Source organism: Accipiter gentilis, chromosome 14, assembly GCF_929443795.1.
Source record: "Accipiter gentilis chromosome 14, bAccGen1.1, whole genome shotgun sequence".
Taxonomy (NCBI): Eukaryota; Metazoa; Chordata; class Aves; order Accipitriformes; family Accipitridae; genus Astur; species Astur gentilis.
Window position 1 is genome coordinate 960,637 of NC_064893.1, and position 20,516 is coordinate 981,152.

General features: G+C 38.7%; 1 protein-coding gene across 1 annotated transcript in view; it reads right to left on the minus strand.

Annotated features, from left to right (window-relative positions):
* The window catches only part of TOPAZ1 (testis and ovary specific TOPAZ 1), a 43,037-nt gene extending 23,588 nt beyond the window's left edge, over positions 1 to 19,449 (minus strand). Inside the window, exons 1-7 of the mRNA XM_049816592.1 lie at positions 18,276 to 19,449; positions 15,447 to 17,910; positions 10,165 to 10,244; positions 7,651 to 7,781; positions 5,620 to 5,681; positions 3,162 to 3,274; positions 228 to 313 (exon numbers count right to left, since the gene is read on the minus strand). Coding sequence (XP_049672549.1) covers positions 228 to 313; positions 3,162 to 3,274; positions 5,620 to 5,681; positions 7,651 to 7,781; positions 10,165 to 10,244; positions 15,447 to 17,910; positions 18,276 to 19,449 — 4,110 coding nt within the window. The remainder of the gene's footprint in view (positions 1 to 227; positions 314 to 3,161; positions 3,275 to 5,619; positions 5,682 to 7,650; positions 7,782 to 10,164; positions 10,245 to 15,446; positions 17,911 to 18,275) is intronic.
* Between the last annotated feature and the right edge of the window lie 1,067 nt (positions 19,450 to 20,516).

The window sequence follows — 20,516 nt, forward strand, 5'->3', positions numbered from 1 at the left end:
AATAAAGCAAAAAGCATTATTTGATTTTGCTTAAGCTGGAAATAGAAATCAACAAAGTTCCACTGTAATAGCTGTCCCCTCACCATTGATTTTGTTCTCAGAAATTGTATTTACTCGGTGATAACATCTTTAGAGGAGCAGAAACATAAATATGCATAGATTCATAATTTCTGACTAACAAAATTAGTGCCAAAGGATCAGAAATCATTAAAGATTTAACAACTCACCATTGCATTTTTTTCCATCTTCCATGGCTCAAAACCTCCAGAATTCTGCAATGGAAGTAAAGGACTTTTTCCTGAAAATCTGTAATCTAAAAATTAGGATGAGGGCAATAAATGGATCATGTAATAAAACAAATCATACTGAAACCACTCTCATTTATCTTATTTCCCTTTATACTTATAGTTCCTTCAAGTCACAGCAATGATTAATGAAAATTTGATTAATACAATCTAAAGCCAGTAATTCAAGTTAGTTTTCTAAATTATCCTAAAACTCAGACTTCACACAAACGTAAAGAGTAAGCACATTTAAATTAAAAGCTTCACTACTTTATCCAAGGTTTCTAATCTAATTTACAGAGATAAGAAAAGAAATGGAATAAAAATATCCAGAAGTTTTAATTTAAGGAGGAAGCCCCCCCCCCTTTATCAGTAATCTGCATTCCCATATCACTAGCTAGAAATTTACACTATTTTTCTAGAACTGAAATAAAACCTTTGATGCTCCGTGTTTTAAGCAGTGCAATATCAAGCTTAAGCCCAATGTAAGTTACTGGTTTCTTAACCATGAAACTTAGGTTTAGAACTTTAATTACTGGTAACAGATTTCCTTCTCTGAAAAAATGAATAATGTTAATGGAAGATAAAATTTCGAATTTTCAACTCCATATCTAAAGGGAAATAAGAGCTTTGGAATGCCTTGCTTTCTAGGGTTCCCATCTGGCCCCTTGAAAGAACTGGGTATTCAAAAGGCAGGGTGCTTAGCCGTTTCTGACAAACTATAGTTATCGAAGAGCATCCAATAATGACACATTTGTCCTGGTTTCAGCTGGGATAGAGTTAACTGTCTTCCTCGTAGCTGGTACAGTGCTATGTTTTGAGTTCAGTATGCGAAGAATGTTCATAACACTGATGTTTTCAGTTGTTGCTAACCAGTGTTTAGACTTAAGTCAAGGATTTTTCAGCTTCTCATCCCCAGCCAGCGAGAAAGCTGAAGGGGCACAAGAAGTTGGCACAGGACGCAGCCAGGGCAGCTGACCCAAACTGGCCAATGGTGTATTCCATACCGTGGGACGCCCCATCTAGTTTAGGAACTGGGGGCGGGGAATCGCCACTCAGGGACTAGCGGGGTGTCGACTGGCAGGTGGTGAGCAATCGCACTGTGCATCATTGGTATATTCCAATCCTTTTATTATTACTGCTGTCATTTTATTAGTGTTATCATTATTAGTGTCTTCTTTTCTGTTCTATTAAACCATTCTTATCTCAACCCACGGGTTTTGTTTCTTTTCCCTATTTTCTCCCCCATCCCACTGGATGGGGGGGGAGTGAGTGAGCAGCTGCATGGTACTTAGTTGCTGGCTGGGGTTAAACCACAACAATGTTCTACTAGAGACTTGCACTAGGTACATGGTTCTTACTCTACATGTCTTTCTAAACAGACAGGACTATTACAGGATATGAAGGAGAAATGTAATGTGGAACAATTAAATATCTAAATGTTACGTACTATCACAGCTGCATAATTTTGTGCAGTGATGGTGGACAATTTGGTAAATTCAGGATTGGACAAATTTTGTGACAGAGAAAAGACTGGGTCAACCACTAGCTGCAGAAAAATGCCACTGGGAACTTGAGCTCAGAAGTCTTTTCTCCAGATTCTTGCCATCCCCACAGCACAGAATTTCTGACCAGCTCCTTTCAAGAGTTCGTACTCTCCCTGTTGACTGTATGTCAAATTCGTAGGGGAGCAGGCACTAACATGAAATAGCCAATCCCACCTGCACAGTTCTGAGGAAAAAAAAGGCTGGTTTGCCCTCTCCTAGCACAAAAACTCTTGCTTTGGCAACCGTTTCAAATGATTTTAAGACGACTGATTTAGAAGAACTCTTCAGAAGGTGTATACACTTTTAAGGCCAAAGATGTGAGCAACTTCAAACTACTGTAGTCTAGAGATGTATTTCACAGTTGCTTTTTATAGCATCTATGTTTCTTGCACTTCCTGAAAATATTGTTAAATGACTTGGTGGTAAAATCATTCTTCAAGCTCAGACTGGCAGTATTATTTGAAACTAAGCAAGAACCTCTGCCACTGATCTCATTTCAGGAAATCCATGCTTATAAACGTCCATATTAACTAATAATTGTAAAAATATTAATTCCCGAAACAGCTGTTGCAAAGAAACAGAATGCAGTATCTATCCATAAGTAATCAATTCCTGGTTTTGCTGTATCTTGTACGCCAAAAACATCTATGCATTTATATAAGGCTAAATGTCAGAGTTGTTATGTGCAGAGAAAAAGAGAAGGAAACTTTGACTACAGTTCCATTACATTATGATTTCTCTGGTGGTAGAGACACTTATGAGGTACCTGTCCCAGGTGTAACAGATACCAGGTCAAAACAAAGTGCTGCTTTTTAAACCCAGATAATTTCCTTGATCCAGTCTAGTGAATGCCTCATAAACATTTGAATTGGCATAAACAAAAAAGTTCTGACCTTCGGCAAGGTAGGAAGTCCCTTAGCCAAGTTTTGCCGACAGGTAACAACCAACCAAGAAAATCTGCAGTCACATTCTCTGACCACAAATAAAGAAAAACAAGTTACTTGCCAATAACATGGCTTAAACACAATGTGTCAAAATACTAAGAATGCAGGCATTTTTGTACCATTGAAGTATCTGAGAACCATAAATACCAAGATAGAATGATCGCTATTTGACCCTACCAAATAGGATTCTGCTAAAAACCCCACCCAAGCCCAAAACCCTCACTAATCTATCACATGAGAGCTTGCATTTTTGCTTCTGTGTATGCAAACTAAAACAAATTCCAGCCAATGCCTTCAGGAATTGAAGAAATTCCTTAAGATTTTATAGGCAAATAAAACAAACTAAAAATAAATTCTGGAGGGTTCACCAATACAGCATACAGTACCATTTGTCCAGGGTTTCACCACTGTAGCTTCACTGAGGGCATTTACTTTCGGGGCATGCAATGGCAATCCTGATAGCAATTCACAGTTCACAAGGTCTTTGTCTATACAGTCACTGTTGAGTATTAAAACAAACAAACAGACAAAAATTTGTTTAACTAAATTAAACAGGTGCTTCTCCCATATGCTAAACACCTAAAAAGGGAGATAAAGTGTATAAAAGATGAGAATTTCAACAATTTACACAACATTTGAAAACCTCCTGTAAATTTAAAGAGCTAGCAGTCCCAACAACTTTACTTTCATTACTCTTATTGCCTGGTCCAATCTGATTATGATTTTAGCTGAGATTATTCTGTCCTAAAGTGTAACTATATGAAATTCAATAAATAAGTAGAAAAGGCACCTGTGAACCACTTCTATTTTTTTTTTCCCACTATGCTGACAGGTAGACTGAGACGATTTCTGTCACCTCTGAAGAAGCATCTACTTTTCAGTAGTCTGTTATGCAGTGTCTGCCAGAGAACTAATCCTCAAAGCTTTTGAAATTACATTTGAAGAGCCAACTGTTTTCTTTCATAATAACGGACTCTACTTGGCAAAAGATTCAGGTGATTTCAAATTAAAGACTGTTCTGCCTTTGACTATTCCCCAGATACTTAAGCTACTAAAATGTGACGTTTTCCAAAATAAGCTACAAATATTGCTAGCAAAACACTTAGTGATCTCTTTCTTATTCGTAAATAAAGCCACAGAAAAAAATAAACCCCTTTTATGAGATCTTCCTCCTCTCCCCCCTTCAATTAAGAATCTAAGTTCAGTACAAAGGACATTTCAGCCTGCTTGCTGTTTGGAGACAGAAATAGACTTGCTATCCCCTATGAGGGGCACATTCTAGCTATTTAGTACTTCTCATAGCCAGAATAATTCAAATCTTTCCTAAATTGCAGGCTGTTTTTAATACAGTTTGAAATAAAAATGCTACAGCAAATAAGAATAAATTCTAGCTAATAACCCCAAATTCCTCAATATCAATCTTTGTTTTTATTCTAGTCAATGTATAGTATTGGTACAATACAATTTCCAGAGAAAAAAAGTCTGCAGATCTAGTTACTCAGAATTTTCAAATTACCATGTAGAATTTTTTTATGCTTTATGATGACAGCCTCAGATCTGACAGAACAGGATTTACATAGCAGCTTATCTTCAGGATAACAAATCTCAGCTCTCTTTCTAATCTAGACCTGAAACTACACAAATTTTGCCAGGAACTGTAAACTATATAGCTCTACAATAAATTTCTTTTTTTAAGTAACAGCACCACTAGAAGCAGAGTTTGCTAAATAAGAACATTAACTATGTTTTCTTCTAGATGAAACTTTGCAATAGTAACATTTTTGAGTAAACTAGAGAAAACAGTTTGACTCCAAATGAAGGAATAAATGCCTCTTCTCTAACTGCAGAGTGTGCTGCATTTCAACTAAGAAAGTGAAGTAATGCGGTATTACTTGCACATATTTTATCCAGCATAATCTACTTATTCTAGAGCATAAAGAACTATTTATGCTACTAAGGTGAATTTAAATGGGTATTTTACCAGAAGGAGGAGCTTGGAGCTTTCTAGTTGATTAATGAAAAGGTGCAATATTCTCCATTTAATGGACTTCTAGTGCACTTCAAGTCTGTCACAGAACTGTGACTGGTGCTGGAAAAAAAGCAACCCCTTCTTCTATGCCAGCTAAGGTTTCTTGATTATTGTGAAAATTACTCTGAAATATCTGTTATTTCTCTTCTAATTACTTAAGTATTCCATCAGTTAAGTATACTTTTTCTACAAAGTCTTATTCTGCTTCATTTTTGGGCTGATGTTGAATGGAAGTTTCTTAGTCTGACATTTGAAGTCATACGTACTATAAACACTGTAAGCATAGCTTGAAGCTAGCAGAACAGTAAAGCACGTGCTTAGCTCCACATGCCATGTTTTTAAGTGCCTTTTTCGATTGCTGTTCAAGTATCTGTCAGCCTGAATTTGAATGAGATCTTTCACTTCTTTTATCAGTTTAGAAAGTCCCAAGAGGCAGAAAAGAAAGCTGAAAGTTTCATTGATTTTTTTTTTTTTTTTTTTAAGTTCTGGTAACTGCTATTGCAGCTGGAAATGTATCTTATGCTATACTCACATTGAGATGCCAAGGTGAAACACAGGCATAAAGTGGATACATTTCATCACCAGCCAGAGTACAAAATAACCTCTACTGTCCTGTCAGGCTATGACTATACTTGTCTTGTACTTTGCACAGTGAAATTATATTATTTCACATACTTATTTTCTTAATCACATAGTCACAATAACATAGAAAAATTGAATTAAAATGCTGATGGTGTTTCAGTAAAAATACCACATTTCATTAGTACAGCAACTGGGGAACATCACAGGTTGCATGAACGACACAGTATATATACCTCTTTTCAGCTTTGCCCTTTTTTTCTTGTTTAACATCAGGCACTCCATCTGCAAATCTGGACTGTGAAGATATTTAAAATGTATTTTTAGATACAGCAAAGCACTACTAAACCTGTTACACTTTATACTACAGACTTAAAACTGTTAGTGGTTGTTGGAAGGTGTGATAATACAGTCTTGACTGTAAAAACTGTAATTTGGACTGCAGGGTTACTCTTACACCATCTTTTAAAATGGACACACTGCCATTATATTCTGTGATCTTTAAAATAGTGATTTTTAATTGGAAAGAAGGGTAACATGATTGTCTTCACTTCTCTTTGCTCCCACTGATAATCCCAGCAATTTTTAGACCCACTGCCCAATTTTAACTGCGCCTGACAGATGTGTAGAAACCCCCAAAAGACATTCTGTCAAGTTCAATGAAAATTTAAAGCTGTATTGAGAAGAATTCTAAGGCTTCTGCTCAGTTGTGCACCACGGTGTGTAGGTAAAAAATCCCCAAAGATATGGAGAAAAAAGACAGCACCTAACATATTTGGGGATGAGAATTTAAATGACTGATATAGAACAAAGTCATGGAGCCCTGTCTTTGTTTTTGCTGTTATTCATGAAGTAATTTGAACTTCACGTTATATCACAAATTTATGATAGCCAAAGAATTAGAGATGGATATGCTCTCATAAGACTTCCAAACTTCATTTTACCAGTTCCCCAAATATTTTTAGGGTTTTCTCCATGGTCTCTCACATCATTATTAGTTGGAAAAGCCATCAAAAAAACCAAACGCCCAAAATCACCCCAAATGGTAGATACTTGCAACATGTATTCTGCCATTCCACTCCCTCCACAGGTCTGCACAGCTAGTTTTCCATCCACGTACAGGAATAGGTTTAGGGCTGTAGCATGTATTTTATGGCATAAGTTTGGTTAAGTTTGAAGTTTGGGTGAGATTAGTTATACATATTTACTGTTGTCCAACACAGCATAGAAAAGCAAACATTAGGACACAGATTTTATAAAGCTACAACACTGCGAAGTAGTCCAACTGGGATTGACCTGGCAATACTGCAACAAGTACTACACCTCCAGCAACCTATATGATTTGACAGACCCTTTTATCTTCTCTAAGTCGTCAGGGAACAAAATGGCACTGTTCACTTTACGAATCAGATGTTAGCAGCCCCAATTCCATTGTTAAAGGAAATGTTTCTATTCTGCTTTTAAATAATGTTTTTGCCAAGGAAACTGATTCCCTACTGTTTGATTAACTTATCAATTACCTAACCAGTTTTTAGCCATGTGAATTTTACAGTTTAACTTATCCAGTTAAAACCATTATCCACTCTTGAAGTAGTGGAAAATAGTAAATGCTATCAGCAGCTATGTCTGAGTGGCAGTGAGGTGTAAATTCCAAACCATTACCAAAGAAGTAAATAGTACAAAACTTCAAGTCTTAAAAGACCTAGACTTACTATCTAGAGGAAGGAGGACAGAGAGAGTAGAAAGGTCAGATAAAGTCAGTGAGCATGAAAATGGCTTAACGTTCCCTCTGAACTGCCAGGAAGTCAGTATGTTAATGTAATGGCCCTTCTGCCCAAGTAATGAGCCACAGAATTATCCTCCTGGGATCCTTCTGAGACTGTGTGGTTATAAGCACTTAATACCGACTTTTAAAACTAGGTGTGTTATGTAAAAATGTCACATACACACAGTAGTACACTTAGGTGTTCACTGGAACAGTAATTTTCATACAGTTGGTAATACAGAGTTACTGTAAGAACTGATATAAAAATATTTTAATTCATGTTCAAATCAAATGAAACATTAGCAGCAAGGTAAAAAAAATAAGTTCTGTCAAGCAAAACTTAGGCTGTCAATAGTACAGTAATCTATGAAATGCTAATATTCTTTTTATTACAGGAAATTGAAAATTTTGTTGACAAAACAGCATTAGTAATTAAAATTATCCAATTATATAGACTAATTTCTTAAACTATTTAGTGACAGAAAGCATGATTTCTCAGTACCTTTTCATCCATGTCAAAACTCTTTAAAAGTTCATCTAGTTCCCTCAGTTGCCCATCTTCAAGAAAGTCTTCAACAACACCTCCCAAAGGACTGCTTCCTCTGGAGGAGTTGTGGGTTTTAATATCTTTAGCTGAAAATGTATAAACACATTACTTTATGTGTGTCCCATGCTACAAGACAACGAAGTTTTTATTTCCAAAATATTACAAAGCCTTAATACTAATGACATTTAAGAACTCCTAGGACTTACTAAATGTGAAATTTATATGTAAAATTATTTCACCTTTAAAGCACGAACCATTTCAAATAAATATTAAACTGAATCTGCAATTAAAATTCTATCCAAACTGTCTGTTCCGTAATAGTCCCTGTAGAACAGTACAACAGGTTTATTTATGTAATTCAATATTCTAGAAATAAATTCAGTTAAGCTTTGTTATTAAAACAGACCCAAAGATATTTATGGTAATTTGCTATGCAAATAAAGACTTAGTCTTTTCTGGAGAAGGTGGTAAGTTGATTGTAATGACATGATGCAACCCTGAACTAAATACAGATAGCTCTGAGAAACTCCAAATTCCTATAATACAGTAAACTCAATGAGAATGCAGTGTCAGGAAATTTCAACACCTTTTGCAGATGCCGCAGGAAATGAACAGAACACCTGACTGGAGCTTTCTGAAGCAGCTGTTTATGGACAAGAGAACAGCTCTGCATAGAAAAGAAACTCTCTATTTCATTGGAACACATGAATGAATTTCAACTGCACTGTGTTGTCTAGATACAGGAAGAAATAATCAGATTATGATTGGAAAGGCTTTTATCTTATAGTCACTGGTGTCCATATCATCATCAGTACAAGACACATCTGCTTGAAGATAATGTACACAAGATTTCCACTTGAAAGGTGAAGAGGATTGATGTCATCCAGAATACCTTAACTGTAGTATTTGTCGCCCTTCTTAGACTGTGAAGCCACTGAGATGAGCAGCCATGACCTCACTACATAACACAAGACACCAAAGCAGTAATACGTATTTCTAAATAAATACAAAAATTGTCAGTAATTACCAAAACCAGGCACCTTTCTTGATCTGTACATATCTTTTTAAAAAGTCATACAATCAAACATAAGTTACCATGTGCATATTAATCTAAGAGTGTGATGTGATCCTAAGCTTCTCAGATCTGGGAAGAAGGACCTACTTAAACCTTTTTCTTTATTTTAAGCACCACAAAAAGACCCAAAGACTTTTAGCCTCAAACTTCATTAGAATGTGAAGTAAAACAAGAAACAGTCTAAGAAAATGCAGAAGTTACTAAATAGTACAGGACTTGTTCCCAGGTTTGGCTACAGTCACCTCAGTACTGCAGATGCCGTGGCACAGGCCCCTTTGGCTCTTTACATCACCAGAGCCCTAACTGTGTACTCACTCCCTATTCCTCCTCAGGGAACTTATGTCTATTTCTTGGAGTCTGAGCTCTTAAACCCTCATTACCTTTTATTCTGCCTTCTAATCACTGAAGCCTGAAACTCTCTCCCGCAAATAGTCACTATTCAATCCTTTTTCTCCAGGAGGCTACATCTGTCCAAACCACTCACTCTACATGAACACAACATATTAATATGAAAAAACAGCACAAGAGCTACTGTCACAGACACTTTTCAAGCCTGCAACAAAATCAATACATAATGGCAGAGTGTCAGATTAACAGCAAGCTGACAAACTGACAACAGAAAGGGAAACACCAAGAACCTTCAAAACCAGCCTCAGCACTCTGTGCCTTCTCCAGTTTGTCAGTAATGGACTTCTGTTTAAAGTCAAAATCCTGTTTCTCCAACCTAAGAGAAACTTCCACATCAGACGTACCTTGCATAGTAGGTCTGTATGCAAGCTGTAGAAAACAGAACAAATCACATTCAGATGCTGCCTAGTTGGGACTGTTCTGCTTAAAATAGGAAGAAAAAACCATTAAGTCGGAAGTATCCTTCTCTAAAAAAAAAATAAGCATTCTTAAAAACCAAACCAGTTTGTCAAAGCAATGGGCATAGCATCTGCAAAAAACAGAAGTACAACCTGGAAAAAAAACTATTATAAAATTCTGTCTGCTGATGAACACAAGAGAACGACCAAGTGACATTATGAGTCAGACTCCAAAGCAGTATCACAGTACTCGGTGTCTTACCTCATCAACTAACAGAATTCCTTGCCTTGTATCAGAGAGATGTCAAAAAACCAACCAAAACAAAAAAAACACCCCAGTACTACCAACAGACAAGTACAACAGAGAAGTAGATGTTCCCTATGAGGCTCAATTTTGTACCACTTCAAAAGACATCCATTTTATATGCATTAGGAAACAAAACGCTGTTACAATAAAAAGTATTACTGAACTGACAAGTTCTCATTTTATGTGGAAAGTAGAAAGCCTAGATTTTCCCACTGAACATCTTTGTGGTTACTTTCTTCTCTTGATCACAAAAATCAGCAAAAATCTCCAAAGACTCTTACCTTTCAGCACCCAATCACAGGAATTTTCAGTATCATTTTCAATATCATTTGACATTCCAGATTCTTGTATGGTAATATGTCTGTTTTGAATAAAAAGTGTATTTAAGATTTCCATCTTGCACAAAAGCAGAATTAATCTAACCAGTTCCATAAAATTAAAGTTCTCAGTAATACTTTTAGCTATGGACAGAATCCTTATATAAAACACACTGTTCTAAGACTGTTCTTAATTCTTCTTTTGGCTTTCTTATGTCCATCCCTACAGATACACACCTAAACACAATAAGTAAAACGAAGATATTTCAAATCCCAAAATATATCAGTAAATGCTCATTATCTCAATTCACCTTTGCCTAAAATACTGAGAAGGGAAAATCTCTGTACAGCAAATTATGGAAATACTGTGCTAATGAGCCAATTCATCAGTTTCTACAAAATGTGATTTATAGTAATTTTATATTCAAGACGATTTGCATAAAAATGAATCTCAAAAGAGAGTAACAAAAACATTTGCTCATAGAAAGATATTTCACCTCTTTTAAAGATAAGTTGGGAAAAAAATAAATATTTCTCCTTATAAAAGCTCAGAAGGTAAAAATACATATTAAAATATTATATATATAGAATATATAAATCAACAATGTCATCACCAAAGATTTTGGAAGCTCACACCTGGTGAATGACACCAAGTATAATGACAGCAAGCTGCCTAGTAAAATGGAACGATGAAAATCTGCAACAACCTAGTGGAAATTAAAGTTCCCCAGCATGTGTAACTTGGAACTATACAAACATTCAGGTATCTATGTATATACGTGAGATACATTAAGAAGCAGAGTTTAATAAGTTACAACAAGTTTGCAGAGACGAGAGGGATTTTTATTAGAGGCAGGCTCTCTATAGGCTCATTTCTGCTCTCCCCAACATTTTATGTGAAATGCAAAGTTTGAGTAATTTTGCCTACAACAACAACTGACTTTCTTTTTTGTAAAACTGCAGTGCAGACAGTTCCAGAAAGCTGTCATCTTCATAAACATTGCTTAAAACTGAAAATATTTAACAGATGAAGAGACTGAAATCTTCATGTTCAGGTCAAAAGCCACTTCCAAATCTTTACCAGATTCTGCTAATTGTGTAGTGTGAAATAGTTACAGAAACACTTTATAAGTTCTTGTAAAGAAGGTGCCTAAAACACATACAGAAAACTACATTTATTACAGTACTTGGCATTTGCTCACCAGCTGACAAGTCTAGGAGCAGTGACACGAACCAGAAGTCAGCCCATTTTAGAGATGCAGAAATGGAGACAGACTAGACCATCTCAGAATGCAGGATGCTCTTGCATGCTGCTGCTAAGTTTAAACAAATCTCTCTTTACAGCACAAGTTACAGAAACCACAGTGTTCAGTTTGCTATTTTGGATATGAAAAATGGATTCAAGTTTAGGTTTTCTATTCAAAAGGAAAACAGTAAAATACGTAAGTCTCCTAAGAGCAAGAATGGCTGCTGATGTGCTTTCAAAGGTATCCACTGAACCTACTACTTCTGTTGGGATGTAAAGACATACTGGATGTCACTTAAATGTCTAGATACCCTACATGAGAGGAAAGAATGATGACTGATTAAAAAACCTGCACTGTTGGGAGTCACATAAGGGTGGGCAGTAAAAAATGGCAAACAGAAGTGAATGTGAAAACTGAGTTTCACTGCCCCACTCAGGCTGCAGGGCCAGAATCCTCTCCTGATGACTGGCAATTAATGCCTGGAAGTGACCAGCACTCTTCTTAAAACGCAACCACCAGAGGAGTAACCAGTCCTACTTATCCTAAAGGTCAGAGCATGCTAACTGAATCAAACCATTCAGGACATGCACACACAGAGCCTTTTCTGAATCTTCCTGGGGATTAAGAGACAGTACCTGCTTGTCATACTTAAATCTACTTGTTCAGAGTCACCATTTCTGGGCACATGCACAAGCACAATTACAGTAGTTAGGAAACTTTAAGTTAGAGATGTGTAGCAATGTTAGGTGCCTCTTTGGTTGTTGGGTACTTTGTTAGTTTGCTTAAAAACCCAACCAACCAACCAAAGAAAAAAGCCTTATTTGAATTTTGGACCTCAATCACTGTTGCGACCTGTATGTTCTGCTTTTGAAGGACACGTGCTCTCATTATCTGAAATCTGGAAGCCAAAAATTATTATCCTTGAATTTTTGTAACTAAAAATACCCCTCCAGCTTTTAAGGTCACAAACAGTCAAAGATGAAAAGTGTCATTGGCTAAACACATCTTGTGTTTAAATTGAAAGCTCAAACAAAATGGATCCACAGTGGCTAAGAGTTGCCACTGAACACTTGTCAGTTACTCAGTCAACCTGGTACATCCTTCACACAGTTTCAGTGCTTTGGTTTCACAATGAAACTTGAATAAAAAGTATTACTTCATTATAGCAACTGACATTTTGACAAGCTGCTAGATCTCAGACTTTTGTAGCTGGAAGAACACCACAAATTAAGGCACCAATCATTTCCTTTTCAATTACAATTTAAATTCTATTAAACTCTTAAGGAACACTCAACACATTTTAAAAAGCTTTTTAACAACCCAGCTATACTTTCAGAATAACTTGCTGCTAGCAGAAATACAGTTCTTACTTGCTCCATACCAATGCCAGACTAAAATATCAGTACACAAGTAACGTACTGAAGTCCATCCCCATGCATACATGCACTAAAATAGTTTTAGCAAAGATCCAGATTCTCTCATCATCTGCCTGCTCTTACTAATCTGAAGGGAAATCATAACAAAAGCTATGTAGTGATACAGTTAAAACATTCAGCAACAACCACCATGTGCAGGCATTAAGTGCTTGCATTGCTCTGCTACCTAAAATCACCTAGATTACATTCATCTAGAGTGTAATGGCTAACATTAACCAAACATTAAACAAAACATGCATATAAAGTAATATTTATACAAGTCAGAGACAGTTTACAGTAGCACAGTTCTGACTCACTGTTCTACATGGACAGACTAAAGTGGCATTACAAACTAATACTGCAATGAAGCAAAACTTAGTATACATAAAATAAGAAGCCAAATAAGAAAACATTGACAATACTCTAGAATATCTCTAAAAAAAAAGACATTAACAGAAACAATATTTTATTTTAAAATATGTAGCATGATGTGAGCGTAACTCTACCAGCATAATCACCTTTTTGGGTTGGCCAAACAAAGTTGAAGTCCCAGCTGTATCTGGTAAATACTAACAAAATAAAAACCAAGAGTATGAACTAGCCATTATCTGGTATTACCTGGTGATATCATAAGTTACCTGATAAAACTGTGGTAAGGTCTATTGCCTTATTTTGATATTCTCATATTCAGTTCATAAGTATGCTCCTGACCGTTACCATGTATGATTAGTCACTGTCTAATGATATTTGCATCAAACTATGGAAGGTAAAAAGCAAAACCAGACAATTTTCTTGCTTTTTTAGTAAATTAAGGGGAAATTCTAAGAAATAAGAACCATGCATTTTTATTTTCCTTGGCTGATGGCAAGCAAATTCAGTAGATACCATGAAGAAAGTTGAAATATGACTTCAAACAAGTTCAGTTGTCATCTATCTAATGGTTGTGATACATGTTACTCTAACTCAATGTCATTACTAATTAAAGGGAATATTTGTCCTCCCCACAAAGTACTTACAAGATCCAATAAAATTTTCAGTTAGTATTTATGTAAATAACAATCTTTACTACCAGAACCAACACAGAAGTGTAAAGGGCTCAGAAGTTCTGGTCTTCCACTCTGGGCCACAGCTGTCTGCACTGTCAGCTGGAAACTGTCTCTGAAGAGCCACTATTACCCTGGGGTAATATATAGTGAATACTCACTCTGTTAAACAGTGTATATAATACACACTGTACACAAAATGAATACTCATTCTAATAAACTTACTATGATACAGCTTAGCTGCTTCTTAAGAAGTTGGATGCTCCTACTAAAGACTTGCCCTGTTCTCCAGAGGCTTGTTTTGGCAGAAGTTTTATTGTTAACATCTGAAAGTTTTACATTCTCATGTCTAAAAAACTGTTCAGCACCTTAGCGAAGATTCCTTCCTCTTGCACATTGGTTTAATGAAGAAGAAAGGATAAGGAGAGCAAAGAGTAAGAAAAAAAAGAATGCAGTTATAAGATGGTCCAATGTTGAAAATAATTAAAACATTATTTAAAATAAGGATAACATAAAGCCACATAGAAAGAGCAGAGGAAGAAAATTAAAACACTCCTCCCAATAAAAACCCCTAATCTTCAGAGGAAAATCTTGTACTATCTCTACCTAAGCTTTATGTTTTATTCATAAGCTAAAAAGTTTAATCTTAAAACTCATTTATTGAATACAAATATCAAAGCTTAGAGAGAAAACAGACTAAGACAGTTGATGAGTTCCATCTATCCCATGAAGGACTACTACCTCTTTCACAAAAGTTTGTTTCTACTTTAAACTTCTCTTCCCCCTTCAGTGACTTTTATCATCTCAAACCCCAGAAAAACATAAATGCCTAATAATTTACACCAGGAACATGCTGAATGAAGATGCAAGATCATAAACATCTACAACGTGTTAGCCAAATTACAGATTTGAAAACTATTCACATGCCTGGGGATAGCAGAAAAGCAGGGAAAGAGAATGGCAGAATGGAATAGTACTGTAGAGATAACCATTTACTCATACAGACCCAGCAAAAGAATAAGCTAAACCTAGAAAGCAAAAAGTATTTCTAAGTATTATCACAGAATCATAGAATGGTTTGGGCTGGAAGGGACCTTAAAGATCATCTAGTTCCAACCCCCTTACCGTGGGCAGGAACCCCTTCCACTAGACCAGGTTGCTCACTTTACAACTAAAAACTACCCTTAAAGACATATCTGCTCTCTCAAATCAAGTCAGATACTTAAAAATATTAAGTTATTTATTAAGACTATTACTCTTAATTAGCTTTGTTGATACTTTTGTATTTCACTTCACTTGGTCTAAACCAGTTCTTCAGGACTATGTTTTCCTTTGATTCAGAGTTTATCCTAGTTCTTATGAAGAGCAAATTAATTTATTTGCATTCAGCATACTGTCATACCTCAGTCAAATTCTGACAATTAACATCAACCCAGAAATTAGTGAAATTTTGTAAGGAAGTCTGACCAGTACAACCAACGTATACTTGTATGAGAACAAAGTACTTAGGATTATTGTAATAAAAAGAATGATGTGCATACCTGAAATTATCCTCTACTGAATCTCCATTTTCTGAGGTAACAGGATACTCAGGCTTAAGATTCTGCTTTTCATCTTTAATGCAGGTGCTAGTACCGGATGCCTTCACAGGACAATTTTCACAGTCTGCAGGTGTGAGCTCCTCTTTGTTATTGGTTCCAAAAAGGTCAGGGTCATCCTGAATCACATCAATGACAAGAACATCTTCTTTGTAAGCTTCAAGAGTATCTGGAAAATTTTGACTTTTGTGTTGTGAAAGATTCCCTCTTGATTTGCTATCATCATTTATTTCTAATGCAACAGGGTGGTCAACTGCATTCCAAGAATCATCAGGAAAATGAGATTTTAGTACACATTCAGTACCATGGAAATCAGGCACAGATGACTCTAGTTGTCCATCAAGAAAAGGATGTGGATATAAAGAAAAATGTTCAGTGAGCGCAGACATCCCATTTGAAACTTTTTCAGAGCTATCATGCTGAAAGTCCTTGCTGTTGATCTCATCTGCTTTCTTCCTCATGGAAGCTGTAGACATAGCATCACTCGCAACAGGAAGAGGCTGCTGCTTGGAATTTACCAAAAAAGTCTCTTCACCTGTTTTCTGCCTTCTTGAAACACTAGTGCTGTCAAGAAGCTCTAGTGGACTACAGGATTTTCTTTCAAATGAATGGACAGATTCCAATTTCCTGGATTCAGGTTTGTTTCTGCATAAAGGAATTTTGAATTTTGTCAGGTTTCCAGTGTTTAATAGTTTCATTAGCTTTAAATCAGAAGATGTCTGGTTCACTACTGATGCTTCACGGCTGACGTTTATTCTGTTTCTGTTACTTGTAGATGTGCCATTCTGGACTGTCACAGACAGGTTTCTTTTCATTACAGCTCCTTTCTCTTTTTGTTTTGTTGTAAAATTCAAGGTTGCTTTAACTTCTTGCACATCATCATGGTTAAGTTCCACGGCACTTCTATCCATATTAAGTGGTAATTCTGCATTTTCATTGCTCTTTCTTGGTGTCTCATAAATATCCATGGAAGAAGATTCTGGTGTTTCAAGTGAAGTCAGACATTCAGTATTTGGATCTATTATTTTATGTGTAAATTCTTTGTTAACTTCTACTGATGATGTATGCAAATCCAACTGTCTCAAATTCCCAGTCACGGCACTGTCTGCTACAGCTTTAACACTGCTTTTATCAGAGGATTCCTCGAAGGCAGCCCTTAAAAGTCTTTTTTCTTCTGAGATGGACCCATGACTTTTACGAACCCTTTCAGAAGTCCTGGCACAAGAGTTGAAAGGCCAAACATTTTTACCAGTCATGGGTACTGCTCTTTGACAGGTAAACTGCTGCATTTTTTTATGAACTTTCTTCAATTTTTCATCTGTCTTGCTTCTGTGACAATTAGAAACACCATGGACCTCAGCTAGCACTCTCAGGCTACCTGAGGCAGCAAAATCATGTGACACGCTGTCTGAATTTTCTCGTTTTGCTATTACAGAGAGTTCAGATGTCTTCTTAAAGCCATCTTCAAATGCAAGTAATTTGGTACTATTCTTTCTCCAGACTGATATAGTTTGTGCTTCATGACTATTTTTTCCTACATGAAGATTTGATGTATGATCACATGAAGCTGACAGAGTAATTTCTTTATGATTTAGTCCTAATTCTGCAAAGGAACTTGACATGGCAACTGCCGCTTCTGTTTGTAACTCAGACTCGCTGCATTCATTAGCCATGTCTGCGAAAATATTCTCTACTGCTGATTTCTCAGTGATTTTCATCTTTTTTCTAAGCTTTCTACCAATATTCCACTTTTTTCCCCTTAAACACTTATTGTTTTCACTCTGACAGCATGAAAAACACCCTTCTCCATTTTGAGTTTTTTCTTTATTGAACAATAAACCACCTCTTATGGGCGATCTCTCATTTTGCATTCTATTAGTGCTGCAATTCCTATCACTCTGTTCTACAGTACCATGAGGAAAAACATGCTTTGTTTTATCCTGGGCTACATGGAAGAATCCACTTAATTTATAACTGCTGGTAGTTCCACCAGCTGAAGACTTCACAAACGTATTGATGTAACTACAAGCCTCTAATCTCACAAATGGATTCTTTTCTGTTGCACAGAGCAAGCCATTACAATGGTTTAGGGCATTTCTGCAATGTTCAGCATCACATTTTGCAGACACATTTCTCATTTTTTCAGCTGTAGTCACACCAAAACTTTGCAAGCACTTGATTTGATCAATTCTGGGTTTACTTTTTTTATACTGCACACCAGACTTTTTTGTCACAGGATGGCATAGAAAGCTCTTGCCTTGAGTCCCACCTGAAGTAGCAACCATGAGAGATTTAGAGTAGTGAGGTTCCTTTTCCTTGGAAGCTTCTGATCTGTTTCGATTTGTCTTAAGCTTCTTCACAGCCTGCGTACCAGGGTCCTGCTCAATTGCTTTCCATTTTTCCTTTGCTGATTGAAAAACAAAGAAGTGTCATTATTGCAATATTTTATAAAGAGAGCAAAAAACATTCAAGGCTACAGAATAATGTGGCACTGTATAAGGCTAAAACATTTCTGTAAAGCTAGCAGACCCTAGCTCTTATCTCTAGATTTCTTAAGTTAACTTAGCAGCTAGCCACACTAAGAGTCACTCAGAGATAGGGTACAGGCCACTCTTTCCCGCCCCCATGACTTTGTCCCACACAGACTCATCTGCAGAAGAAAAATTATCTTGTTTTTTCACTTTTTAATGAGGTCTTACCACAGCACCAGTCCCTTGTCCTGGAAGCCCAAATTCTGCACCTGTACTTCTACAATGGGGTGCAAGTGCTTACCACTTTTCCCCAGGCTGTCTGCTCCTTTCTGAGGGTTTGAGCTCTGCTGCTCTTCTTTCATGCAACTCTTGTGTATTTTTCCTCTGGTTGTTGGTTGTTCTTGGAGACTTATACCCTGTAGCTGCTGTGACATCAGTGCGTTTCTGTCCCTCTTCCTCAGAATCACAGCTCCTTTCTTGGACTCTGGATATTGTGTATGCAGTTCTAGCAAGGTAGATCTACTCCTCTCTTTGGGACCTTGTAGTTTTGCTTTCATCAAAGATGTACTGCCTTTCTTGCTCAAGCATCTCTTTCCTTTCTCCTCTGTCCCTGGCTTTCTTGATCCAATTAAAGAACACCCATCCAACTTCTCTGGTATATCTAGCTCTTCCTGAGGTTTTGGTTCAGTCAAGGATTCCTGAAACCCCAAATTCTTCTTAAGACCTGGGATTTGCATCTTCAGCATCATTAAGGAGTCAGTGCTTTTCATTTCATTACATGTGCCCTTTCTGGGTTGCAGCACCCCTGATTCTGGCAAACAGGAAATGCCACGTCTCTCTGTGCTCTCAATTTCCTCTTCTAGGGATGGGATTTGTAATTTTATTTCCATAAAGGAATATTCCCCTTTTTTTCCTGAGCTCCCTGAACTCTCCTGGAAACCTGAGAGGTTCAGTCCTTCTGAGCTATGTTCTCTCCTTTCAATCCCTGCTGAGAGTTTATTTTGCAAAGTAGTTCCTGAGAAAAATAGCTGTTGACCTTGTCCTGTCCCTCTTCTTACAGTCTCTTCTTGGCAGGTTGCTAAAGCCATGGTCACTGCCTGCCAACCTTCATGTACAGCAGTGTCTGAAATTGGCAAAGCTACAGTCTTGTTGCTTCTGACAGCCCTCCTGCACCGTATCCCCTTGGTTTTTTTACCTGGGAGTCTCTGGCTACTCTCACCTTGCTCCTTCTGCATGGGCACAAGAGGAGCAAACTGCTCACAGGAATTACTGGGGAGCATGGCAGGTTGCAGACAGGAGGATAAGAGCTGCTCAGGTTTTCTCTCTGGTGCCAGGTGAGGACTCTGCTTGACTAACAACTTTTTCCCTGGCTCATGACCCACCCCTGCACCCAGAGAGCTTGGGCTGGTGACCATCCCGTCAGCTGACTTCACATCGCTGGCAGTTACCACTTTCCCTGACCTTAACTGTGGCATCACAGGAGCCTAGAGACAGCAACAAAATCCACAAAAGCCACTCACCAGCGCACCTTTAACAGCACCCCAACTAGCCCAGCACCCAAGGCGGGCACAGGCCCGGCCGGGGGGGAGCACAACCTCCCTCAGGCCAGCGCTGCAGGGGTTAGCCCGGGGGACCCCAGCATGACAGAAAGCAAGGCCAGGCCGCCTGGGGAAAGCCCACGGCCACCAGCAAGCCCCCACCACAGCCCTCTCCCAGCCTAGAGCAGCCCCTCACCGCGGAGGGGGGAGGAGGAAGCAGCCCCGCACCTCCCCCGCCTCAAGGACCGCGCCGCGGCCGCCCATGCGACGCAGCCCGCCGCCTCCCTCCCGGGCAACCCTCCCTCTCCCCGTGCCCCGTCTGTCGTTCACCGATCCGTCCCTCGACGCTTCGCCTAAGCCCCGCCAGCGCCGCCTGCCCGCAACGAGCCGCTCCTAGAGAGAGGGGGACGCCCGCCGCGGACCGTAATGGCGGCGCGGCCAGTGGAGGACCAGGGCGGGAAGCGCCGAGGGCGGCGGCGTGAGGGAGGCTCCGAGGCGGGCCCGTGCGCGGCCGACACTCACGGGCTGGAGGAGGGAGGCGCCGCCGCCTCGCCCTGCTCGTCCCCTTGCCGGGTCAACGGTGCCGCCTTCATGGCGGAAACCCCTTTCCTGAGGCGTGGCCCAGCACGGGGGTGGGAAACGCTGCCCCTCCGGGCGGCGGAGCTGGCTCACCGGTGGTTTCTTGGTTTCGGCTGGGGAGCCTTCGTGCTGCTCCCCTGTCGCCTGAAGCCCGTGTCACAGCGGCCGCGGGGTAAGAGGCCGCTAGGCCCTGCAACGGCCGCGGCTGGGGGCTGGGGGGTGGCCCAAGGTACTGGGGTCCTGTGTGGAACAACCAGACGCTGCAAAGTGCCAAATGGCAGCAACCGTTCAGCTTGCCCAGAGCTGAGAGTTGGGTAGACAAAACCCAGAGTGCCTGGCTCGCCGGTTTCTTCAAGTGCTTTACCCACCTGAACGAAGCATTATGTCATTTGCCACAGCACTTCAGAAGCTCTCCAAAATTGAGG